Raw genomic sequence first — 20898 nt, 5'->3', positions numbered from 1 at the left:
CAAGGGAGGTCACATCTTATGGGGAATAATACATAGAGAGCCATCCTATCTTTATGATATGTGACTAGTTTGCCAGATGCAGTGCATAACTTTAGGCATGTCCCCTGTGACCCCCCAGAAAAAAACCTGCTAAGAACCAAGTTCCGCAAGTTTTCCCCTCACTTACCTGCTCCATGCCGCAGGACTTTGCCAAGCAAGAGGCCCAATCTTCCCCCATCTCCGTGGGGATGTCTAGACCTTCAGGCCCTGGGTTCCTATGAAGGATCCACTGTCCTGGGCCCATATAGCACCCTGGCAACAGAAAACTTTAGGTACCCAAAGGTTTCTAAGTTCTGGGCCCAGGGTCCAGCTCTCTAAAAAGAAAAGCATTATGGGCTATACCCCAAGGGTTTGGGGTCCGGTTACTGACCACTTTAGCGCTGAGGCTTTTTTGGACAGAACCGGTAGCTCACCTAATCCCAAGGATGCGGAGGCAAGCTAAACCATGACTAACACCTAAGACACTGGCGTAAAAACTGAGGTACTCCTCCTATGGGAGGGGGTTATATAGGGAGGGGCATTTCCTGTTTGAGATTGCCAGTGTCTACACCTGAAGGTACTCCATATAACCCATATAGTAATGAATGCCGCTCTGTGTCCCGTGATGTACGATAAAGAAAAGGGGGAGGAAGAGTGAGGAGATATTGTAATGCAATTTGGCATACAAGGATGCCAGGATGAGAAGGTGTCCTTTCCAAATCAAAACTCAAAAGTGTCTTAGGCTGCAGTAGCTACAACACAACCTACAGGATCACATATGATTCTAGGAATCAGTAAACATATTACTGTGGAGGGTAGACTCTCACACAGAAGAGCTAGGGGTCAATGCACTAGGAATAATTAAAAGTAATACTAAAATCTTGTTTTTATTTCTTTAAAAATAACAAACATGTTATACTTGCCTGCTTTGTGAAATGGGTTTGCACAGAGCAGTCCAGATCCTCCTCTTTTCAGGTCCCTCCTTACTGTCAAGTGCCCCCACAGCAAGCAGCTTGCTGTGGGTCCATTCAGACACGTAGCCGTGGTTCGGACCCACCCTCTGTCCTCTCTGGCTAACTGACTTTGATTGACAGCAGCAGGAGCCAACAGTGCCACCGCTGTCTTTATTTATTTATTAAAATGCTTGTAAAACAACAGCGCAGTCTTACACACGTGCCTCGATGCGCTGGCGGGATAAAAACAGAACAGAAAAGGGGCAGAAACTACATTGATCAAACAAGTAACAATAAAACAATAACAATCAGCGAACAAGAAGATATATAAAAAATACAAAGTTAAAAATATAAAATTTAGAGCCATTAGAATGTTGAATATTTAAGTCACCCCGAAAGCCTGGATATATAACCATGTTTTTAAAAATCTCCTAAACTTTAGGAGATCATTCTCAAGTCTTATGTGAAAGGGCAAGAAGTTCTAGAACTGAGCTACTTGAACTTCCAGGGTCCTCCCACCGCATTTGTTTTTGGCAAATTTGGGGATGCTCAATAAAGCCAAATTCTCAGACCGCAGCGATCTGGTAGGCACATGTCTGATGATTTTTTTTTTTAGATAGCCCGGTCCAAAACCATGGATGGCCTTATGCATTAGACACCCCGTCTTGACCTGAGCCCGTTGTGCCACGGGCAGCCAGTGCATGGCCTGTAGGAATGGAGTGATGTAGTCGTACCGACCCACACCCATGAGTAGCCTAGCAGCGGAATTCTGAACAAGCTGAAGCTTGTGCAAGATGTTCTCAGACACACCCATGTACAGGGCATTGCAGTAATCGAGTCGACTACCAACCATTGCATTGACCATAGAGATTTTATCAGAGTCCTCGATGAAGCGAAACGTAGATCTCAGGAGTCTCAAGTGGAAGTGATACACTTACCACTTGATTCACCTGGCTACGCAATGCCAATCAGGAGGGAGAGTCTGGTAAGCATCAGGGGAGCTGCTGCACACAGAAGGAAGGCTTTTTATCTTAAGGCCTCATGTACACTCCTGCTGGTAAAACGGACGTTTAGGAGCAGTCGGGCATTTTTTTCCCAACTTCTCCTGAACTCTCCTCTATGTTATCTTATCAGTACACAGGGTCGTTTCTAGCCAGTTGAGTTTAGAGGCTTTTTCTGGAACGCCAAAAAAATTGTTCAGAAGCTGTGTTTAGAGTCATTTCAAGTGCTAAATGCAGTAACTCTTACAGACGTTTTTCATTTTAACCCAAAAAAATTCAAATGCTTCTAGACGCAAACACAGCTAAACGGACGTTTTTAGATGCCGGTTTCTAGCTGACAAGTCAAATCGTTCAGGAGAGTTTGAACAACGTCCTGTGTACATTAAACCTTATGCTTCATGTATGATGATATAATGCATATACGAAATGCATCAAGATAAAAAAACCTTCTTACTTTACAACCACTTTAAATTTGACAGAGAAGGAAAAGGATCTACCTCACAGTAAATAGGTCCCCACAAAGGCCCACAGATGTATACTATTACACTTACTGGGACACTGCAGCCTGCCTACCAACCTTCCAGGAAAGTACAAGATTAAAATAGATACTTTCCTAAAAGGAAGAAAAGGGTCTACTCGTGTGTAGGACCATTTTTTTAAGAGGAGGAACATCAGAAGGAATCCAATACAATACTTTGAATCTAGGAAGGAAACAGTGGGGACACAAATGTCACAACGAACATAAGGAATCGGATGTCAGCTGCAAGAGGAGTTTCCAATTTTTCCCAGAGGTGAAGATTTTGTAGCCTCCAAATGAAGCCCTGTGAAAAAGACTGACCAACAGAGCAAACCCCCGATGACTAGCGAAACCATAGGTTACATACAACCCCTGGCAAAAAGTATGGAATCACCACTCTTGGAAATTGTTTATTCAATTGTTGAATTGTGTTGGGAAAAAAACTAATCACAGACATGCCTCAAAACCAATTTCATTTAAAAAGAGAAGTAGAGGTCTTATTTTTCAGTTTCATACTTTCCTCGGGGGATGCAGAATTGGTCCGATTCTGCATCTGTCCCCCGGCGCCTCGCCACTAAGAACCAAAATGATCGAACATCGACAATGGCTTCAGGTTAACGCTCTCTGCTGAAAACAGGTCAAAAGGAGTGCAAAACAATTTGCACTACTGTAAACTGTAGGAGAAGCCCAGCCAAACAAGCTTTGGCTGGCCTCCACTTTTAACATCCCAACCTTCTGGCTAAAAAAAGCTAAAAAAAAAATTAAAAAGAAAGAAAACTGTAGTCAGTTGCAACTGTTTTTTCAGATCGCGCAGAGGAAAATATTATGGAATCACCATGTACTTTGCAGTTCTAAAACAAACATCTACACCAGATTACATCCTTTAAATTGATGGAATGAGAAAAGTGTACAAAATCTCAATATAAACTTGTGCATTTATTGAAGATAAAATCGACCCCATATCATCGATTGTAGAACTTCAAATGTTTTCTTCAGCAAGTTTTCTTCATACATCACCCTGCCCAATGAAGATTCATCACTGAATATCACTTGTATCCAGTCCATGATTGCTTTTCTTTAGCCCACTGTAACATTGTTTTTTTTTTCTGTTTAGGTGTTAATGTATGAAGATGACTGCCTGAAGAAAACAGGCAAATTTCCACAATCATTGATAAGGGGTAGCAGGTAGATGACAGTCATTAATAAATGCACACGTTTATATACAGATTTTGAACACTTTTCTAGTTTCTTAAAGCCAGAAGGTTTGGAATGTTAAATGAAAATAGTTTTGAGGCATATCTGAAGTTGTTTTTTTTTTCTTCACACACACAATTGTATGAACACTTTTCAAGAGTGACGATTCCATACTTTTTGCCAGGGGTTGTGGAACCAAACCCAAGAACTAGATACATCCACTAGGTGAATGACATCCCTAGAAGAGAGAAAGGGGAAAGGCTAATTCCTACCCTGACCAGACCTGAAAGACAAGTTTTGTGCATTGCCCAAATTCCAGATTTTCCCACCCTAGAGCAGAAGCAAAAAGTACTGAGAAATAGACAGCATGAGAAGGGGATTATGTGAAAAGGAGTTTGCCAACAATATCTAAAATAGATAAATGGGAAAGGATCTGATTAACCCAATGAGTGTAGATAGGACTACTGGTTTAGCAGGAACTGGGAATCTAGGACCCAAACACTTTCTAGTGAATGTTTCCTAAGCACTCTATAATGGAGATACTAGGAAATAGGAGGCTCAAAAAATGGACATAAGAGTTAGTACTGTGCAAAATTAAAGAAGTCAGGCTCTCACAAGGTAAGGAAGTATTGGGAGCTGATCCCGGTCAATCTTTCAAGTAACAAACAAAATCTCCCAAAAAAGGGATAGGGCTTGGAGAGTCAAGCACCATAAGGAGTGCAACCAACATTAATGAAAATAGACTCCAATGTATAGAAAAACATGGGAACAAGTGGGACCATTCTTAAAGAGGAAGTAAACTCTTATTGGTGTTACTTCCTCTTTCTTTCCCTGTAAAGGTAAAGCATAATGGGCTACTATGCATCACATAGTAGCCCATTATGTGACACTTACCTGCAGAAGAAGCCCGCAATGTCCCCGTCTTCCTCGCTAGTAGCGAGTGGCCATTCTTCACCCCTCTTCCTTCCAGGGCCGAACTCCAGCACTGTGACTGGCCAGAGTTGCGTGACGTAACTCCTGCAATAGCAATACTACATTCCTGTGTCCCTCAGTGGAAGATAACCTTTTGTGTTCTATTACACATCCTTCAACCTCCACAAATATACCTATATACTTTTACTAGCAACTGTGGAAAGACACCCAGCCCTCATATAAACAAGGTGGGTTACAAACTTTAAAAAAAAAAAGGCGCCTTTCAAATGAACTTTGTGAACCACTCACAGGATTATTTATTAATCCTGTTGGGGGACTTTGCTCCTAAATCTACTTCTCAGATTGCTTTACAAATTGACTCGCATCCTAACCCTGTCGCCCACAGCTTTTATCCAACACAGTAGTATGATCCAGGTTTTGACAAATTTGCTTGGAATCTAGGAGCCAGCTAAAAAAGTTAAGAGCCAGAAAACGTGCCCCGTCAAGCTCGCGCGCAGAAGTGAACACATACGTGCGTAGCGCCCGCATATGTAAACGGTATTCAAACCACACATGTGCGGTATCGACGCGATCGTTAGAGCGAGAGCAATAATTGTAGCCTTAGTCCTCCTCTGTAACTCAAAACATGCAACCTGTAGATTTTTTTTAAAGTCGCCTATGGAGATTTTAAAGGGTAAAAGTTTGACGGCATTCCACGAGCGGACGCAATTTTGAAGCGTGACATGTTGGGTATCAATTTACTCGGCGTAACATTATCTTTCACAATATAAAAAAAAAAATTGGGATAACTTAACGGTCTTATTTTTTAATTAAAAAAAGTGTAATTTTTTCCAAAAAAAGTGCGCTTGCAAGACCGCCGCGCAAATACGGCGTGACAGAAAGTATTGCAACGATCGCCATTTTATTCTGTAGGGTGTTAGAATAAAAAATATATATAAATGTTTGGGGGTTCTAATTAGAGGGAAGGAGATGGCAGTGAAAATAGTGAAAAATTACATATTAGAATTGCTGTTTAACTTGTAATGCCAACGACCACCACCAGATGACGCCAGCTCACAGAAGGAAGAGCTTGGGACTTCACAAGGCCGCAAAGCCGCGGCCTCAATTACCGGCCGTCACGGGCCCGCCACGATCGCGAGGCGGGAGAGGTGGGGGCGCAGAGATACAGGATCCTGTGCCTCCGTGCGCCCCCCACCTCCCCCACCGTGCGATCGCGGAGGCCTGGCGCCCGGATATTGTCGACCCCTGGTATGATCTATATGAAAATTCTCTCACTCAAAATGATCTCAATGGATACAAATAAAAAAAGCAATTAGCTGAGTCAACCTGTCTTTGTTATCAATAAAAATGGACATTAAAAAAAAAAAAAAAACGAGACTTTACACAATAATAATATCAGGCAATACATAATAAAATACAATTATTGACACTTTTTGGGGGATCAGTGACACCAATACTTTGAACCCCCACTAGCAGCCAAAAAAGGGTTAAAACCACCCATGAAGCGCCACTGCATTGCTTCAATGGGCACCTACAGCGCTGCAAAGATGTGGCTAGCAGGACTTTTTTTTACCATCCTAACAGCGCACTCCGCTCCAGTGTGAAAGCCCTCATTTTTATACCCGAAAACAGTGTAAAGGCCTGTACACACGATCAGATATTCCGACAACAATTGTGTGATGGAAGGGTTTTGTCGGATAATCCAACCATCTGTATGCTCCATTGGAGAATTGTCGTCGGAATTTCCAACACTGGAAACTTGACAACTAGTAACCAGGAGGTTAAAAAAAAAAAAAAAATTTGCCATTTTTTTTTTATTTTTATTTTTTACAGATAATTTTAGCAGACCCTCCTAAATGCCCACAATCCAGAAAAAACAATTCTCTCTCTCTCAGGCCCCTTTCACACTTGGGACTGCAAAGTCGCATGACAAGTCATTCCCCATGATTTCCAATAACAACCATTCATATTAGTATGACTAATTAGTAGTCCCCGGACTATTTTGGTCTGACTTTGAAGCGAGTTATTCCCTAAAATTGTGTGAAAATCGCTGCCGTGAAATCGTGTCATGACTTGGAGTCACGGTAGTGTGAAAGGGGCCTAAGGCTGTATTTTCCACATTGTGCATGGTCACAAATTGTTGCCCTATAAACTAAAGCGCCCATAAACACGGGTTACCGCGTTTACAACCATGTGGTGTTTGAAATGCCAGTAAACTACAGTTCTGAACACGATTTATCTGCTTTAAAAAAAAAATGCCTGTAACCGCAACTGCTTATAACCTACTATTAACGGCTGAGTGTACATGTACACATAAGATAACATAGAAAAGAGTTCAGGAGCCGCTGAAAAAGACGCCCAACTGTTCCTAAATGTCAGTTTAGCAGCTGCAGTGTACATGAGGCCTGCATCTCGAAGCTGACTTACAACAGATAATTTAAAGTAGTTGTAAACCCTTATAGACCACTTTAACCTACAGGTAAGCTAGATTAAGGCTTACCTGTAGGTGCAACAAATATCTCCTAAAACTACACGGTTTAGGAGATATTTGCAAAAGAAAGGCAACGATGTCTACGGCGCATGCGCCGCAGACAACGGCACGCTGGCGCACTGAGCATGTCATTACTCATCGTGGCTCCGGGCCAGTCACAGCGCCGGAATCACGATATGCGGAAGTGACTCGTGGAGAGATGGCGCAGACGGAGGAGGTAAGTACTTCATAATGAGCTAGCATGCTATGCATACTAGCTCATTATGCCTTTGCCTTGCAGGGTGTTTTAAAAAAAAAAAAAAAAAAGGAGGGTTTACTTCATCTTTAAATGTATGTCTACAGCTGAAATTACACGCCTGACAAAAGGGTCCTGCACTGCTCCAAAACGTTGCACTTGTTCTTTTGGTGTGCGATCGCTCTGCAATAAAAGCTTTGAACTGCATTTGAAGATCTATGGTGGGCTGGCGAATATGTGCATTAATAAGGCTGATATTAAACATTCTGCTGCTGCATGATGCATTTTCAGTGCTTTTCTGCAGCGGGTGTTTTTGGAGCAAATTTTATGCTTCATGCTAATTTTTTTTGGAGGAAAAGACTGGATGTTATACACAAAACGTGCAAAAAAAAAAGCATGTGCATGTAGATTACGTGTGCTCCCAATGAAGTCTATAGGGCAAAAAACACAATGCAACTTCACCAAAGCACCTGAACCTTTGCAAAAACGTGCTGCACTGCATAGCTATGAACAGGCATCATAATAATCAAATTTCCATTGCGTAGTGAAACATGACCGCAAATACAGGAGGAAACACACAAGTGTGAACTAGGCTTATATTCTTAATATGAGGAAAATTCCCTTCTCCTATTTTGCCAGTAGAAACAGAGGCACCAATGTTTCAGTCAACCACTTCCCACCCCATGCCACTTTGTCCCCCACTCCACACACTTCTTAGCCAGAGCTGCTGTCCTCCGCTCCTTGTTCCCCCATCAAACACTGCAGAGCCTCTCCTTAGCCCTTATCCCACACAACTCCTGCATTCTCCTACTGCTCAACCCCTCATTCCACACTGCTGACTAAACCCTATTTTATACAATGCTGCAGTCCCCCACCTTTCACCCCTATCTATGATGAGGTATCCTGCCTCCTAGACCCCCCCCCCCCCCAAATCAACAACTAGCTTAGCCTCCTGCTCCCCACCCCTCCATCCAACACTGATGTCTCAACCTCCTCACCCCTCCACCTGAAGCTTTATCATGCCATTAGAAATACAACTATATGTGCAAAAATGTAACATAATCTATACGGTTATGCCACTAATGTTTACTGCCACGTTAGCTGTCTGACACTTGTAAATTGACACAAAGGATTAATTAAGATTTCAAATACATAATAAAGAAGTGAATGAGACAGGTGAGACAGGTGATTAAATGTGTCTTTTTAAAATAAATTTATGCTAAGCAGTCTGATAATCATTCTCCACTACCTACTGTGCAGGATATGTGGGCACAAACACAATAGTTCCTATTCAATGTCCCGGGCCCAGATGCCTTAATGATGCTTCCCTGAACTTCCTGTCGGAGACCAGGTAATGGATAAGTAGTTTGCATAAGGCCATAGAACAGAGTGTTGCTGCATCCATAGGAGGCCTCTGAACACAGCAAACTATGTGTTCCTGGCTGCCCGTGTGAATGTAGAATATCTTCATACTAGGAGTACCAGCACTGGGGGAATTATTGGTGAAGGATCTGGGTGTTCTGGTAGATCATAAGCTTAATCATAGCATGCAATGCAAGGTGCGAATTTCCAAAACAAGGTTATCAGTGGTGTACCTCAAGGTTCAGTGCTGGGACCCTTACATTTTAATATCTTCATAAATGATATTGGGTCTGGCATTAAAAGTACCATGTCTGTCTTTGCAGATGACACCAAGCTATGCAGTGGAATAACGTCCTTACAGGATGTCTCCAATTTACAAGATGACCTCAATGCTCTGTATAAAATCGGGCAACTAAGTTGCAAATGAGGAATAAATGTTGATAAATGTAAAGTTATACACGTGGGAACAAAGAATAATACATGCAACACACATACTAGCAGGGCTACAACTGGGGGAATCAATGGTGGGGAAGGATCTGGGTGATCTGGAAAATATTAACCACTTAAAGCGGTGGTTCACCCTTAGAGTGCACTTTTTAGCCTTAGATTCCTGCTCGTTTTGTCTAGGGGAATCGGCTATGTGTTTTAAAATATGAGCAGTACTTACCCGTTTACGAGATGCATCCTCTCCGTCGCTTCCGGGTATGGGCGTTCCTTCTTGATTGACAGTCTTCCGAGAGGCTTCCGACGGTCGCATCCATCGCGTCACGATTTTCCGAAAGAAGCCGAACGTCGGTGCGCAGGCGCAGTATAGAGCCGCACCGACGTTCGGCTTCTTTCGGCTACGAGTGACGCGATGGATGCGACCGTCGGAAGCCTCTCGGAAGACTGTCAATCAAGAAGGAACGCCCGCTCCCGAAGACCCATACCCGGAAGCAACGGAAGAAGATGCATCTCGAAAACGGGTAAGTACGGATCATATTTTAATACAAATAGCCGATTCCCCTAGACCGAACGAGCAGGAATCTAAGGGGAAAAAATAAAAATTGTAATAAATGGGTGAACTCCCGCTTTAAGGACCGGACCAATATGCTGCCTAAAGACCCAAGGTGTTTTTACAGTTCGGGACTGCGTCGCTTTAACAGACAATTGCGCGGTCGTGCGACGTGGCTCCCAAACAAAATTGGCGTCCTTTTGGTGGTATTTGATCACATCTGCGGTTTTTAGTTTTTGCGCTATAAACAAAAATAGAGCGACAATTTTGAAAAAAAAAATGCAATACTTTTTGCTATAATAAATATCCCCCAAAAACATATATAATTTTTTTTTCTTCAGTTTAGGCCGATACCTATTCTTCTACCTATTTTTGGTATAAAAAAATAAATAAAAATAAATAAAAAAAATAAAAAATAAAAAATCGCAATAATCGTTTATCGGTTGGTTTGCGCAAAATTTATAGCGTTTACAAAAAAGGGGATAGTTTTATTGCATTTTTTTTTCTTTTTTTTTTTTTTTTACTACTAATGGCGGCGATCAGCGATTTTTTTCGTGACTGCGACATTATGGCGGACACTTCGGACAATTTTGACACATTTTTGGGACCATTGTCATTTTCACAGCAAAAAATGCATTTAAATTGCATTCTTTATTGTGAAAATTACAGTTGCAGTTTGGGAGTTAAACACAGGGGGCGCTGTAACATTTAGGGTTCACCTAGTGTGTGTTTACAACTGTAGGGGGGTGTGGCTGTAGGACTGACATCATCGACCGAGTCTCCCTAATAAAAGGGATCACTCGATCGATGTGCCACCACAGTGAAGCACGGGGAAGCCGTGTTTACATACGACTCTCCCCGTTCTTCAGCTCCGGGGAGCAATCGCGACGGAGCGGCTATAAACGAATAGCCGCGCCGTAATCCCGGATCGCTCCCCGAGGGAACACGACCGCCGCATGTACCGGGGGGGGGTCCCGAACGGACCCCCGACCCACGTCAAGCAGAGCACGTACAGGTACGTACATGTGCCTGTCCGTGCCATTCTGCTGACGTATATGTACATGAGGAGGTCGGCAAGTGGTTAAGCTTAATAATTGCATGCAATGCCAAGCTGCGGTTTCCAAAGCTAGCAAATTCCTTTCTTTATAGATAGAATCATTTTACCCCTGTACAAATCATTTTACCCCTGTACAAATCATTAGCAAGACCTTATCTGGAATTTGCAGTTCAGTTCACAAAAAGAAAATTAGGGAACTGGAGTGCAGAGAAGGGCAAACAAACTGATAACAAGCATTGAGGATCTCAGCAATGAGGAATGTTAAGAGGAACTGAATTTATTCTCTATTGAGAATAGGAGATTAAGAGAGGGGGGGGGGGATATGATCAACATGTATAAACACATAAGTGGTCCATATAGTGAACTTGGGTGTTGTTATTCACGTTAAAGCGGAGTTACACCCAAAAGTGGAACTTCCGCTCATCCGATTCCTCCCCCACCCCCTCCGATTCCACAATTGGCACCTTTCGTGTGGGAGAGGGGACCGGATACCCGTCTTTGACAGGTATCCTTTCCCACTTCCGGGAGCCTTAACTGCGGGTATTGACATCACGGCTGGGGCTCCTTCCACCCCCCTCCTCCTTCCCCTGTCGCCGGGTTAGTAGGAAAGAGGAACAGGCCTTGCGCATGCACAGTAGGGTACCCAGCGTGAAGCCGAAAGACTACACTGCCAGGTACCCTTGCCCACAATGACGGCGGCAGCACCCAACAGCTGATGAAAACATCAGCTGCAGTGCCGACATCGCTGGACTCCAGGACAGGTAAGTGTCCTATTAAAAATAAAAGGGCAGTTGGAATAAGACCCAAGGTGTCCTTGCCCTCGATGAAGGAAAAGGAACAAACTGCGGTTTAACCCGATATAAAACTTTATTCGAAAAAAAAAATTAAATTGAAAGGAAAGCATAACTAATAGAAAATTGCACATGGTAAAAACTGACAATGTTGTCACTTAAAAACACATGCCCATGAGCTCAGCCATCTCCAAGTCATCCACACGTGTCAATCACCTCAAGTTAGTGTGACTTGACATATACTGCTTGTGTGCGTTAGGTGAGGTGAGTTCTGGGAAACCTTGGTAGCACAGACCGGTATCTGTATTGTGCTTAACCATGGACCTCCACACTTCCTAGATGTCTATAAAGCTGCTGCATTAGGTATTGAAAAAGGCATTAAACATCACATACAAATAAATGCAAATTTGGCTGAAAGGCACCACGTTTCAATGAAACATTAAAGACACACAAAGTTGGATAGGAAGATATAGTGAGCCGAGTCAAATCACAGAGCCTCAAAAAAGTGTTCCACTCAAAACCAGCATGGGGCCGCCTGCCCGTCTACTTCCAGTTTTCGGTTGTTCGTGGATTTCCAGTTTGCAGCGACAGGGTGGTGAATCCAGAGTTCTTTGCAGTAGTCCACGGGTATGCAGGATGCGAATCTCTGTACTCCTAGTCCTGGTGACATGCACAGGGTGTCATCCACTCAAAACCAGCACGGGGCCTCTATGTTTCACCCACTTGCGACGTGAAGAAAGCCACGTCACAAGTGGATGAAACATGTCGGTGTGTGCGCCTACACATGCCCTCTTCTGATAACCAACCTGGGCTCTTCATCACTCTTTAGCCCTCATCCTATCTCCGCAAACTGGAAATCCACAAACAACCAAAAACTGGCAGTAGACGGGCAGGCGGCCCCATGCTGGTTTTGAGTGGAACACTTTTTGAAGCTCTACGATTTGACTCAGCTGACTATATCTTCCTATCCAACTTGTATGCTGTGCCGTCTTTAACGCCAGCCAAAATTGCATTTATTTGTCTGTGATGATTAATGCCTTTTTCAATACTGTCAATACCTAATGCAGCAGCATTATAGGCATATAGGAAGTGTGGAGGTCCATGGTTAAGCACAATAAAGATACCGGTCTGTACTACCAAGGTCTCCCAGAACTCACCTCACCTAACGCACACAAGCAGTATATGTCAAGTCACACTAAATAACTTGAGGCGATTGACATGTGTGGAGGACTTGGAGATGGCTGAGCTCATGGGCATGTGTTTTTAAGTGACAACGTTGTCAGTTTTTACCATGTGCAATTTCCTATTGTTTATGCTTTACTTTCAATTAAAAATATTTTTTTCTACTAATTGTTCTAAAAAAAGTTATATCAGGTTAAAGCGCAGTTTGTTCCTTGTCATTCATCGAAAGCAAGGACACCTTGGATCCTATTCCCACTCCCCTTTTAATTTTTGGGGGCGGACCTCCGCTTTGAGGTGATGACAGAAGACAAAGGGCACTCTATGTCCAGAGGAAGAGATTTCATCTCCAAATACGGAAAGGTACAGTAAGAGCTGTGAAAATGTGGAATGTGAAAATGTGGTTCTGGCCAGCTCAGTAGATTTTTTAAGAAAGGCCTGGATTATTTCCTAAATGTACACAATATACCTGGATACGAATATTTATAGGTAAATTTGATCCAGGGAATATCCGATCAGCAGATTAAGAAGGATTTTTTTTCCCCCTGCTGGGGCAATTTGGTTCATGCTTTGCCGTTTTTATTTGCCTTCCTTTGAATCAACTGTGGGTAAAGGATTCTGCGATTTTTTTTCCTCCTTTTTATAGGTTAAACTGGATGGCCTTTTTTTAACCAGACTAACTATGTAATGTAGCAAAAGCCTCCACCTTAGCAGGTGACTTTTTAGGGCTCTTTCACACGGAGCGGACCGTTTCTGGGTCCGCTCCGTGTGTCTCCGTCAGCTCAGCGGGGATCCCCGCTGAGCTGTCGGCAGATAGGGCGGTCCCCGCACACAGTGCAGAGACCACCCTGTCTCAGTTCCGCTTTGCCCTATGGGGAACCGGATGCAGACGGACCGTCTGTCCATCTGCATCAGTTCCGTTCCGCCGGACGGAAGAAAAATAGGGTTTTCTTCCGTCCGAAAACCGGATCCCGACGGACGCAGACGTTAGCGGATGCTCCATCCGCTAAAGGACGCAATCCCATAGGGATGTATTACAAGTCCGTTTATGGACTTGTAATAACCGACAGGCGGAGCGGACGTCTGAAAGGGGCCTTAGGCTTCAATATCAGTTTAATCATTCCATGTTATTTAAAACACATGCTCACAACCCAGATAGTAAGCAAATGTGCTGCAAGTTTGAAAATGACTTGCTTAGCTATTGCTAGACTTGCCAGGCTTCACACATATATTGCACAACTGCAGCAAGTCCCCATTGTGTGACTCCGGATCAACTTTCTTTGCAAACATTCTGCAAGTCCTGGTTCAGTTATGTTGTGCAATAGTAACAATATACCGTAATAAATAAATACTGCGCTCCTCAAATGGTGTATGTCTGTAGTGGCTACCAACACAGCAAAAGGATAAAAGCAACAAATATAAAGAAAAGTGCAGCACCGCTACAGAGAAAAGTAGAAGTTACCTATAAGATAGGAACTTTCCAAAATGGGAAAAAAATTCACTTACTAAGCTTTATATAATACATGGTATCCATAATGGTAAAGAAAAGCATCTAAAAGGAATGCAACATGTATAGCAAGTGACTGTGATACAATTATTGAACTGTGCAATAGTCCATAACAAAGAAAATTTTAATGATGATTGTCCATAAAAGTGATTCTGATGTAGCATGGAAAATATATGGATAATAATATGTATAATGATTTCTTCAATGTAGGTCTTTAATACCCAGGAGTGCCTTCACCATCCATTCAAGGGGGGGGAAATGGGTACTCAAACCGCATCAGATGGATCCAACTCACCGTACGGCGGTGGATCTCTTAAGCATAAAAGATCACAGGGGTTGATCTTGTGAAATCCGCTGCCAGACTCCTCGTTTTTCAACCAGATAAAGATCTTTGCAAAGGATAATTGTGATAGTTTAACATCCAGGGTATCCCATCCAAATCCACTTGATGTGATATAGTAAGGCGACATTCAACCTTTACTGGGAAGGAAGGAAGGAAAGGAAAGGAAAGGAAAGGAAAGGAAAGGAAAGGAAAGGAAAGGAAAGGAAAGGAAAGGAAAGGAAAGGAAAGGAAAGGAAAGGAAAGGAAAGGAAAGGAAAGGAAAGGAAAGGAAAGGAAAGGAAAGGAAAGGAAAGGAAAGGAAAGTAAAGTAAAGTAAAGTAAAGTAAAGTAAAGGAAAGGAAAGGAAAGGAAAGGAAAGGAAAGGAAAGGAAAGGAAAGGAAACCTCCTCACAGCATAAAAAATCTAAAAATGTATTGCATAAAAAAGATCCATACAGGATCTGACTCCAATGGAAAACATCCACATGTATAAAAAACGAAAATGCGCAGTAACTGAAGTGCCTGGGGCAAGTGTATGTGCTGACGCATTTCGTCTACTTAGATTTCCACTGGGGCATACATGTGGATGTTTTCCATTGGAGTCAGATCCTGTATGGATTTTTTTTTATGCAATAATTTTTTTTATTTTTTACGCAATGAGGAGGCCTTTTTCCTTTCTTTATTTCATGCCTTCAACCCATTATGGCCAGTAAAGGTTGAATGTCGCCTTACTAGATCACGTCAAGTGGATTTGGATGGGATACCCTGGATGTTAAACTATCACAGTTATTCTTTGCAAAGATCTATATCTGGTCGAAAAGTCTGGCAGCGGATTTCACAAGATCAACTCAGGTAAACTTTTATGCTTAATAGATCCAAAACCGTACGGTGAGTTGGATCCATCTGATGTGGTAAGAGTACCCATTTTTTCCCCCTAGAATGGATGGTGAAGGCACTCCTGGGTATTAAAGACCAACATTGAAGAAATCATTATACATATTATCCATATATTTTCCATGCTACAGCAGAATCACTTTTATGGACAATCATTTCGATTTTCTTTGTTATAGACTATTGCACAGTTTAATTATTGTATCACAGTCACTTGCTATACATGTTGCATTCCTTTTGTTTACCTTTATGGATACCATGTATCATATATAGGATATGAAGCTTAGTGAGAGGAATTTTTTTTCACATTTTGGAAAGTTCCTATCATATAGGCAATTTCTACTTTTCTCTGTAGCGGCGCTGCACTTTTCTTTATATATGTTGTGCAACAGTCATCCCACAAAAAAAAAAAAAGATCACTAGAACTTGTGCTTCAAATGTTCTACAAGTGTACAACTTGCCAGAGAAAATGTGCAGCAAGTTAACAGACTTACAATTTAACACTGCCACAAATTTGTGACAAGTTACCCTTGCTATCTGGGAAAATGTATCTGTAGTAAATACTTTCTGAAATGTCACATTAATGGCTTTATAAAATTACATTGGAAAAGCACAGGTGCACTTATTGACTAGCTAAATTCCAGAAATTAGATAAAAGCTACCTTTGCCTGGAACTGCAAGAGTTAAATGCCAGTTTAGTCTAGGGGGTGAAGGGATAACGAGTATTACTATATTCCTGGTTCCAGCAGTCAATCAACCCATGTGACTGGCTGGTCACGGCATTCTATCTAAGCAACTTTAGGCTTAAATGAATACTTGAGTACAAGAAGCAAAGTGTGGTAACCCCCCCCCCCCCCCCCCCAACAACTAAACAGGATTTGTATTTACTGGAGTCTGGCACAACATAAAAGGGTGTCAATTTCTCCTTGCACCATTTTAACCCTTTTACACCTGCTGCAGCCACCGCTTTAAATTGGCTCTGATGCCCGAGACCAAAAAGGAGAGGATTCCAATCTTTCAGCACTGTGATTGGCTGCACATGTTGATGTCCTATTGACTCCCAAGCACTAGTATGTGACCACAAGCTGCTGGTGACAGGTCAGGTCACAGTACTTGGGGCGCCGATGGAGCATGTACCAAAAACACAACATTAGGCCCCACAGGCTGTGCCGCTGCATACAGGGCCGGGAACAAGTGGTGGGCAGAAGGGAAGGCTGCCCTAGGCACGGTGGGATCATGTGAGGTACAGGAGCACCACAAGGAGATTGGAGGGGAATTTGTTTTGAGAAAAGGAATTTAGGGGTTACAGGAGGTAAGAATTGTTCTAGGAGGGGAAATTTGGGTAGGTTATTTGTGTTGAGAGAAGGGATAGGGAAAGAGTATTTGTGTGGCTATAAAAGTTAATATGGTGTGCCAAGAGTAAACTTTTTTTTTGGGGGGGGGGGATTTGTGCTAGTAGGATGTTTGGGGGGTTACAGGAGGTAAGAATTGTTCTAGAAGGGGAAATGTATGCTTTCTTTCGAAAATCTTATCTAAGAATTTTGGTTCGTATTTCGCGCCGTCAGTGGGCTGCAGCAACAGACAATTTTCACGTGGCCATCAAATTTTAAAAATCCAACATGTTGGATATTTTTTGAAAAAAACAAACGATTTTTTAATCAATAATGGGAGAATCGTGCAAGAAATGTAATCAAAAAAGAAATGCGCAAAAAAAGAAAATTCCCAAAAAAAAAAAAAAAACTAGGGTTGCCAGGAAGAAAGAAGATTCCCAGACACAAAAATTCTTTTCTGTAGGAACAGGAGGTGAAATTAAAGGTTTGGTCGGTCGAATTTTGAAATCAATGCGGCATCATCGGATCACAAAACGCACAAATTTTCTGATTTTCAAAAGAAAGATCTTCAACGAAATCGAAATTCAACCCGTGTATGGCCAGCATAAGTCCTTACATTTAAAGAGAACCTGTCATTTCAGATCCATCATGGCAGCGCCTGTTTGTGGGCATCCACTCACGTGCTTGCCGCCACGTCCCTCACCTTGCTGTGTCTGCGGGACAGAGATGACAGTTCCCCCCCCCCCCCCAATTATGATTTAAATCAGAGTTAATTTCAATCAAGCCTTTTTACTAGTGATTTAAATCAAATCCACCCTGGTAGGCGGCATTATAATAAACGTTTGCTCTTGGGTTTAATACTGCTTTAACGTTACCTGTAACAGAGAAAAAAAAAAAACACCTCTACTATGTGCTAGAGCCATAAATCAGTATGTGGTCAAGTTAAATAAAAAGCAGCTAGACATGTATTCACCTTGAAAAAAAAAAAGAAAATCCGCACAGTAAATAACATTACTTAAATAAATGTATGTCGAAAGAAACATATGGGGCCCAAAGAACTAATTTATTAAATGTGTTACGTCCAATCAATACACCAAGTTTTAAGGCAGATTTACCTAAGGGTTTCAAATCAATCAGGACAGAAAATAAATCACAGTTTACGCTCCTTCTGTGAGTACCAAATTGTAAAAAATAAAAATGTATACATAAAATTATATATACACACACACTTTTATTTTTTACAATTTGGTACTCACAGAAGGAGTGTAAACTGTGATTTATTTTCTGTCCCGATTATATATATTTGTGTGTGTGTAGTATGTTTTGATTGCTTGTTTATATGGTTCTCATTTCGCCTGAGTATTATAATTGCATTACCACAATATAACTATTACACAGCCATAGGTTCTATCATGGATGGCACACTGGAAGATACATGGTTTCATTTGCATTTCTATACCGAGATGGCTGGTGGGAGCCAAGTAGCTTGAATTCAGCACCACTATACAAGAACAGCTCCATGATAGGAATGGGGGGGGGGGGGGGGTTAGGGGAATTCCCAGAATACATTCTCTTTTCACCTGGATATCATGTCATAAAAATAAGAGCACAGCAAGGAAAATGTAGCGGAGACATGCTCATCTATTTCACTAGACATATGAACAGATCATCTGTCAGCACAGAATCTAAGCTATCTCCACCAGAGGACGAGCCCCCCATAAGGAAAGCATGGTCAGCTGCAACGTCTGCATTGTACTCCATAAAAAAATCTGCATCTTAACGCTGGAAATCTGCCTTGTGCAATCATATCAGCGCCTGCAAATCCATTTCAGCTCACCGCTTGCTCCGGCAGATCACCCTCCCCCCATTTTTCTCAGTGGAACACATAACAATAGCATTTTTTTCCTGTTTTGAATGGAATCCCCTTACATTGCAGATTTTTCTGTCATCATCCTCTAAATAATATATCCAGATCACTCAATTCAGGGCTCTCTCACTTGCCTTTTTTGTACGTCACTGAGCTTGAAACTCCAATACCTTCCCGTTTGAAAAATAAATAAATAAATCACGCTGAAGGGGGAAAAAAAAAGGAACGAGATCTAGAGGAAGAGATGGAGGATGGGAAGCCTTTGCTTCAGATCTATATTAAAATGGCAATCTGATTTAAAAAAATAAATAAAAAATACATAAAAACAGAACAGATCTTGTACTGTAGTAAATAATAATAATAAAGAGATTCTACAGATGATCATATATAAAGATGACCATATAAGATCAATTATAAGAGATTCTACAGGATGATCATATCCAAAGATCTAATCATAGTCTAAAGACGATCATATAAGAAGATTAATAATAATAATAATAATAATATTCTACAGGATGATCATATCCAAAGATCTGATCATACTCTAAAGACGATCATTTAAGATAAATAATATTAAGAGATTCTGCAGGATGATCATATTCTAAAGATGATCGTATAAGAATAATAAGAGATTTTCATTGGCATTAAAAAAAATAAAAGAAGATCTAGAGGAAGAGATGGAGGATGGGAAGCCTTTGCTTCAGATCTCTATTAGAGTGGCAAGCCGTTTGATAAAAAGAAGAAAAAAATACACATACAACAAACCGCCACAGGATTACCGTGCATGGAAACGGCGGATCTTGTACAATACAGAAATTCTAAAGACGATCGTTAGGATATTTAAAATAAAAAAAATTAAAAGAAGGGATGGAAGGGGGGGGGGGATCTGCATGAAAGGAGAGTCGGAGGAGTCGATTATGCTGGCTGGGCCGCCGCGTCCCTGACCGTTCGTCAAAACAGCTTTGTTAGCATTGACAATAAAGATCGCCTACTGTATGTCCCCCCACCACTGCAGCGTCCACGGCGTGCTGGTGAGCGGAGAAGGATCAGGGCTTTCTAAATGACTGCAATCCTTATCTGGTCTCCATGGGTGGATTTCCCCCCCCACCCACAATCTCTAGCCGTCAGCCTGTGTGCTCAATTCAGACATATCATTAAAAAGAATCCTAGGAAGGGATCTCCACTGGCAACACATCCACCATTAACATTCATTAAAAATAAGATGTGATTGGGATTCAGATTGCCAACCCCAGTCCTGGCATCACCAAGGGGGGCATCTGATCACCTATACAATGGGGGGATTGTAGGACACACACACACACTGCCTATGGGATCCATACACATATGATCAGAGCAAGGACATCCATCTTTCCCCGTCCTATGGGCAGAGTTCTGCCAATGATAGAGAGGTGAGAGAAAATGGCACCTAATGCAATGGAAATAGGGGACAGCATAGGCAGGTGGAGGGTGCACGGTGCGCTCGTAGCCGGCCGCAGGGCCCCACACTGCCTGATTGCCGGTTATAGGAGGAGGGCATGAGGCGCACACACTCTGCACTCTCTCACACATATACACACACGGCGGTAACGGAGAACACGGGCAGGCCAGCCGCCGTCTTTACCTGTCAGCACCCCGACGCGTATTTGGTGGTCGTGATTAGTTAGGATCATGCCCTCGGTCGCCATCTTCCTTCCGCCGGAGCTGCGGTCACCGGCCGTTCACCGAGTAGGAGGAAAAACCTGGGCTAGAAGAGCGGAGAGCCAAGGCGAGCGAGCCGAGCGACGAGCACATCCACCCCGGCCGAAGGGAAAGACGGAGAACTCTGAACAGGGGGGAGGAGGCAACCAGGCGTGAGCAGCGCACGGCCGATAGTATGGAGTGAGGATACCTTCGCTGGCTCACCCTGGAGACAGACAAGTGCTGTGTGTGGAAATGTGTGTGCTGCTCCAGGTGTTATCCGTACACCACACATCGGTCATTGTATGGAAAGTGCAATCACCAAATAGCAGTCTGGGAAAAAAACGCACTGGACTGCATGTGGTGTAAACTGGCCCTTAATCCCAATATTTGCATCTAATGGGAGAAGTAAAATTTTGTATACAACAGAGCATGGGCATCCGCTGAACTTTCGGGGGGGGGGTTATCATTTTTAAGCGGGAGTTTACCCGAATTTTTTTTTTTAACATTAGATTGAGGCTAATTAAGGGGAGCAGAAACGGGTATTTTTTTTTTAAATCAATGCCGTACTTACCATT

At 42.4% G+C, this 20898-nt stretch overlaps 1 protein-coding gene across 20 annotated transcripts in view; it reads right to left on the bottom strand.

Moving 5' to 3' along the window:
• GPHN (gephyrin) overlaps positions 1-20475 on the bottom strand; it is a 780484-nt gene extending 760009 nt beyond the window's left edge. For 6 of the 20 annotated variants that reach the window (XM_040333279.1, XM_040333277.1, XM_040333282.1 and 3 more), the window contains exon 1: positions 20265-20474. In XM_040333279.1, coding sequence (XP_040189213.1) covers positions 20265-20328 — 64 coding nt within the window. In that variant the 5' untranslated portion in view covers positions 20329-20474. Of the gene's footprint in view, positions 1-20264 lie in introns of all 20 variants that reach the window. The other 14 variants (XM_040333283.1, XM_040333287.1, XM_040333284.1 and 11 more) reach the window with 5 other exon arrangements.
• Between the last annotated feature and the right edge of the window lie 423 nt (positions 20476-20898).

This window comes from Rana temporaria, chromosome 13, assembly GCF_905171775.1.
Source record: "Rana temporaria chromosome 13, aRanTem1.1, whole genome shotgun sequence".
Lineage (NCBI taxonomy): Eukaryota > Metazoa > Chordata > Amphibia > Anura > Ranidae > Rana > Rana temporaria.
Note: the sequence above shows the minus strand (reverse complement) of the source record. Positions and strands in the feature narration are given on the sequence as shown.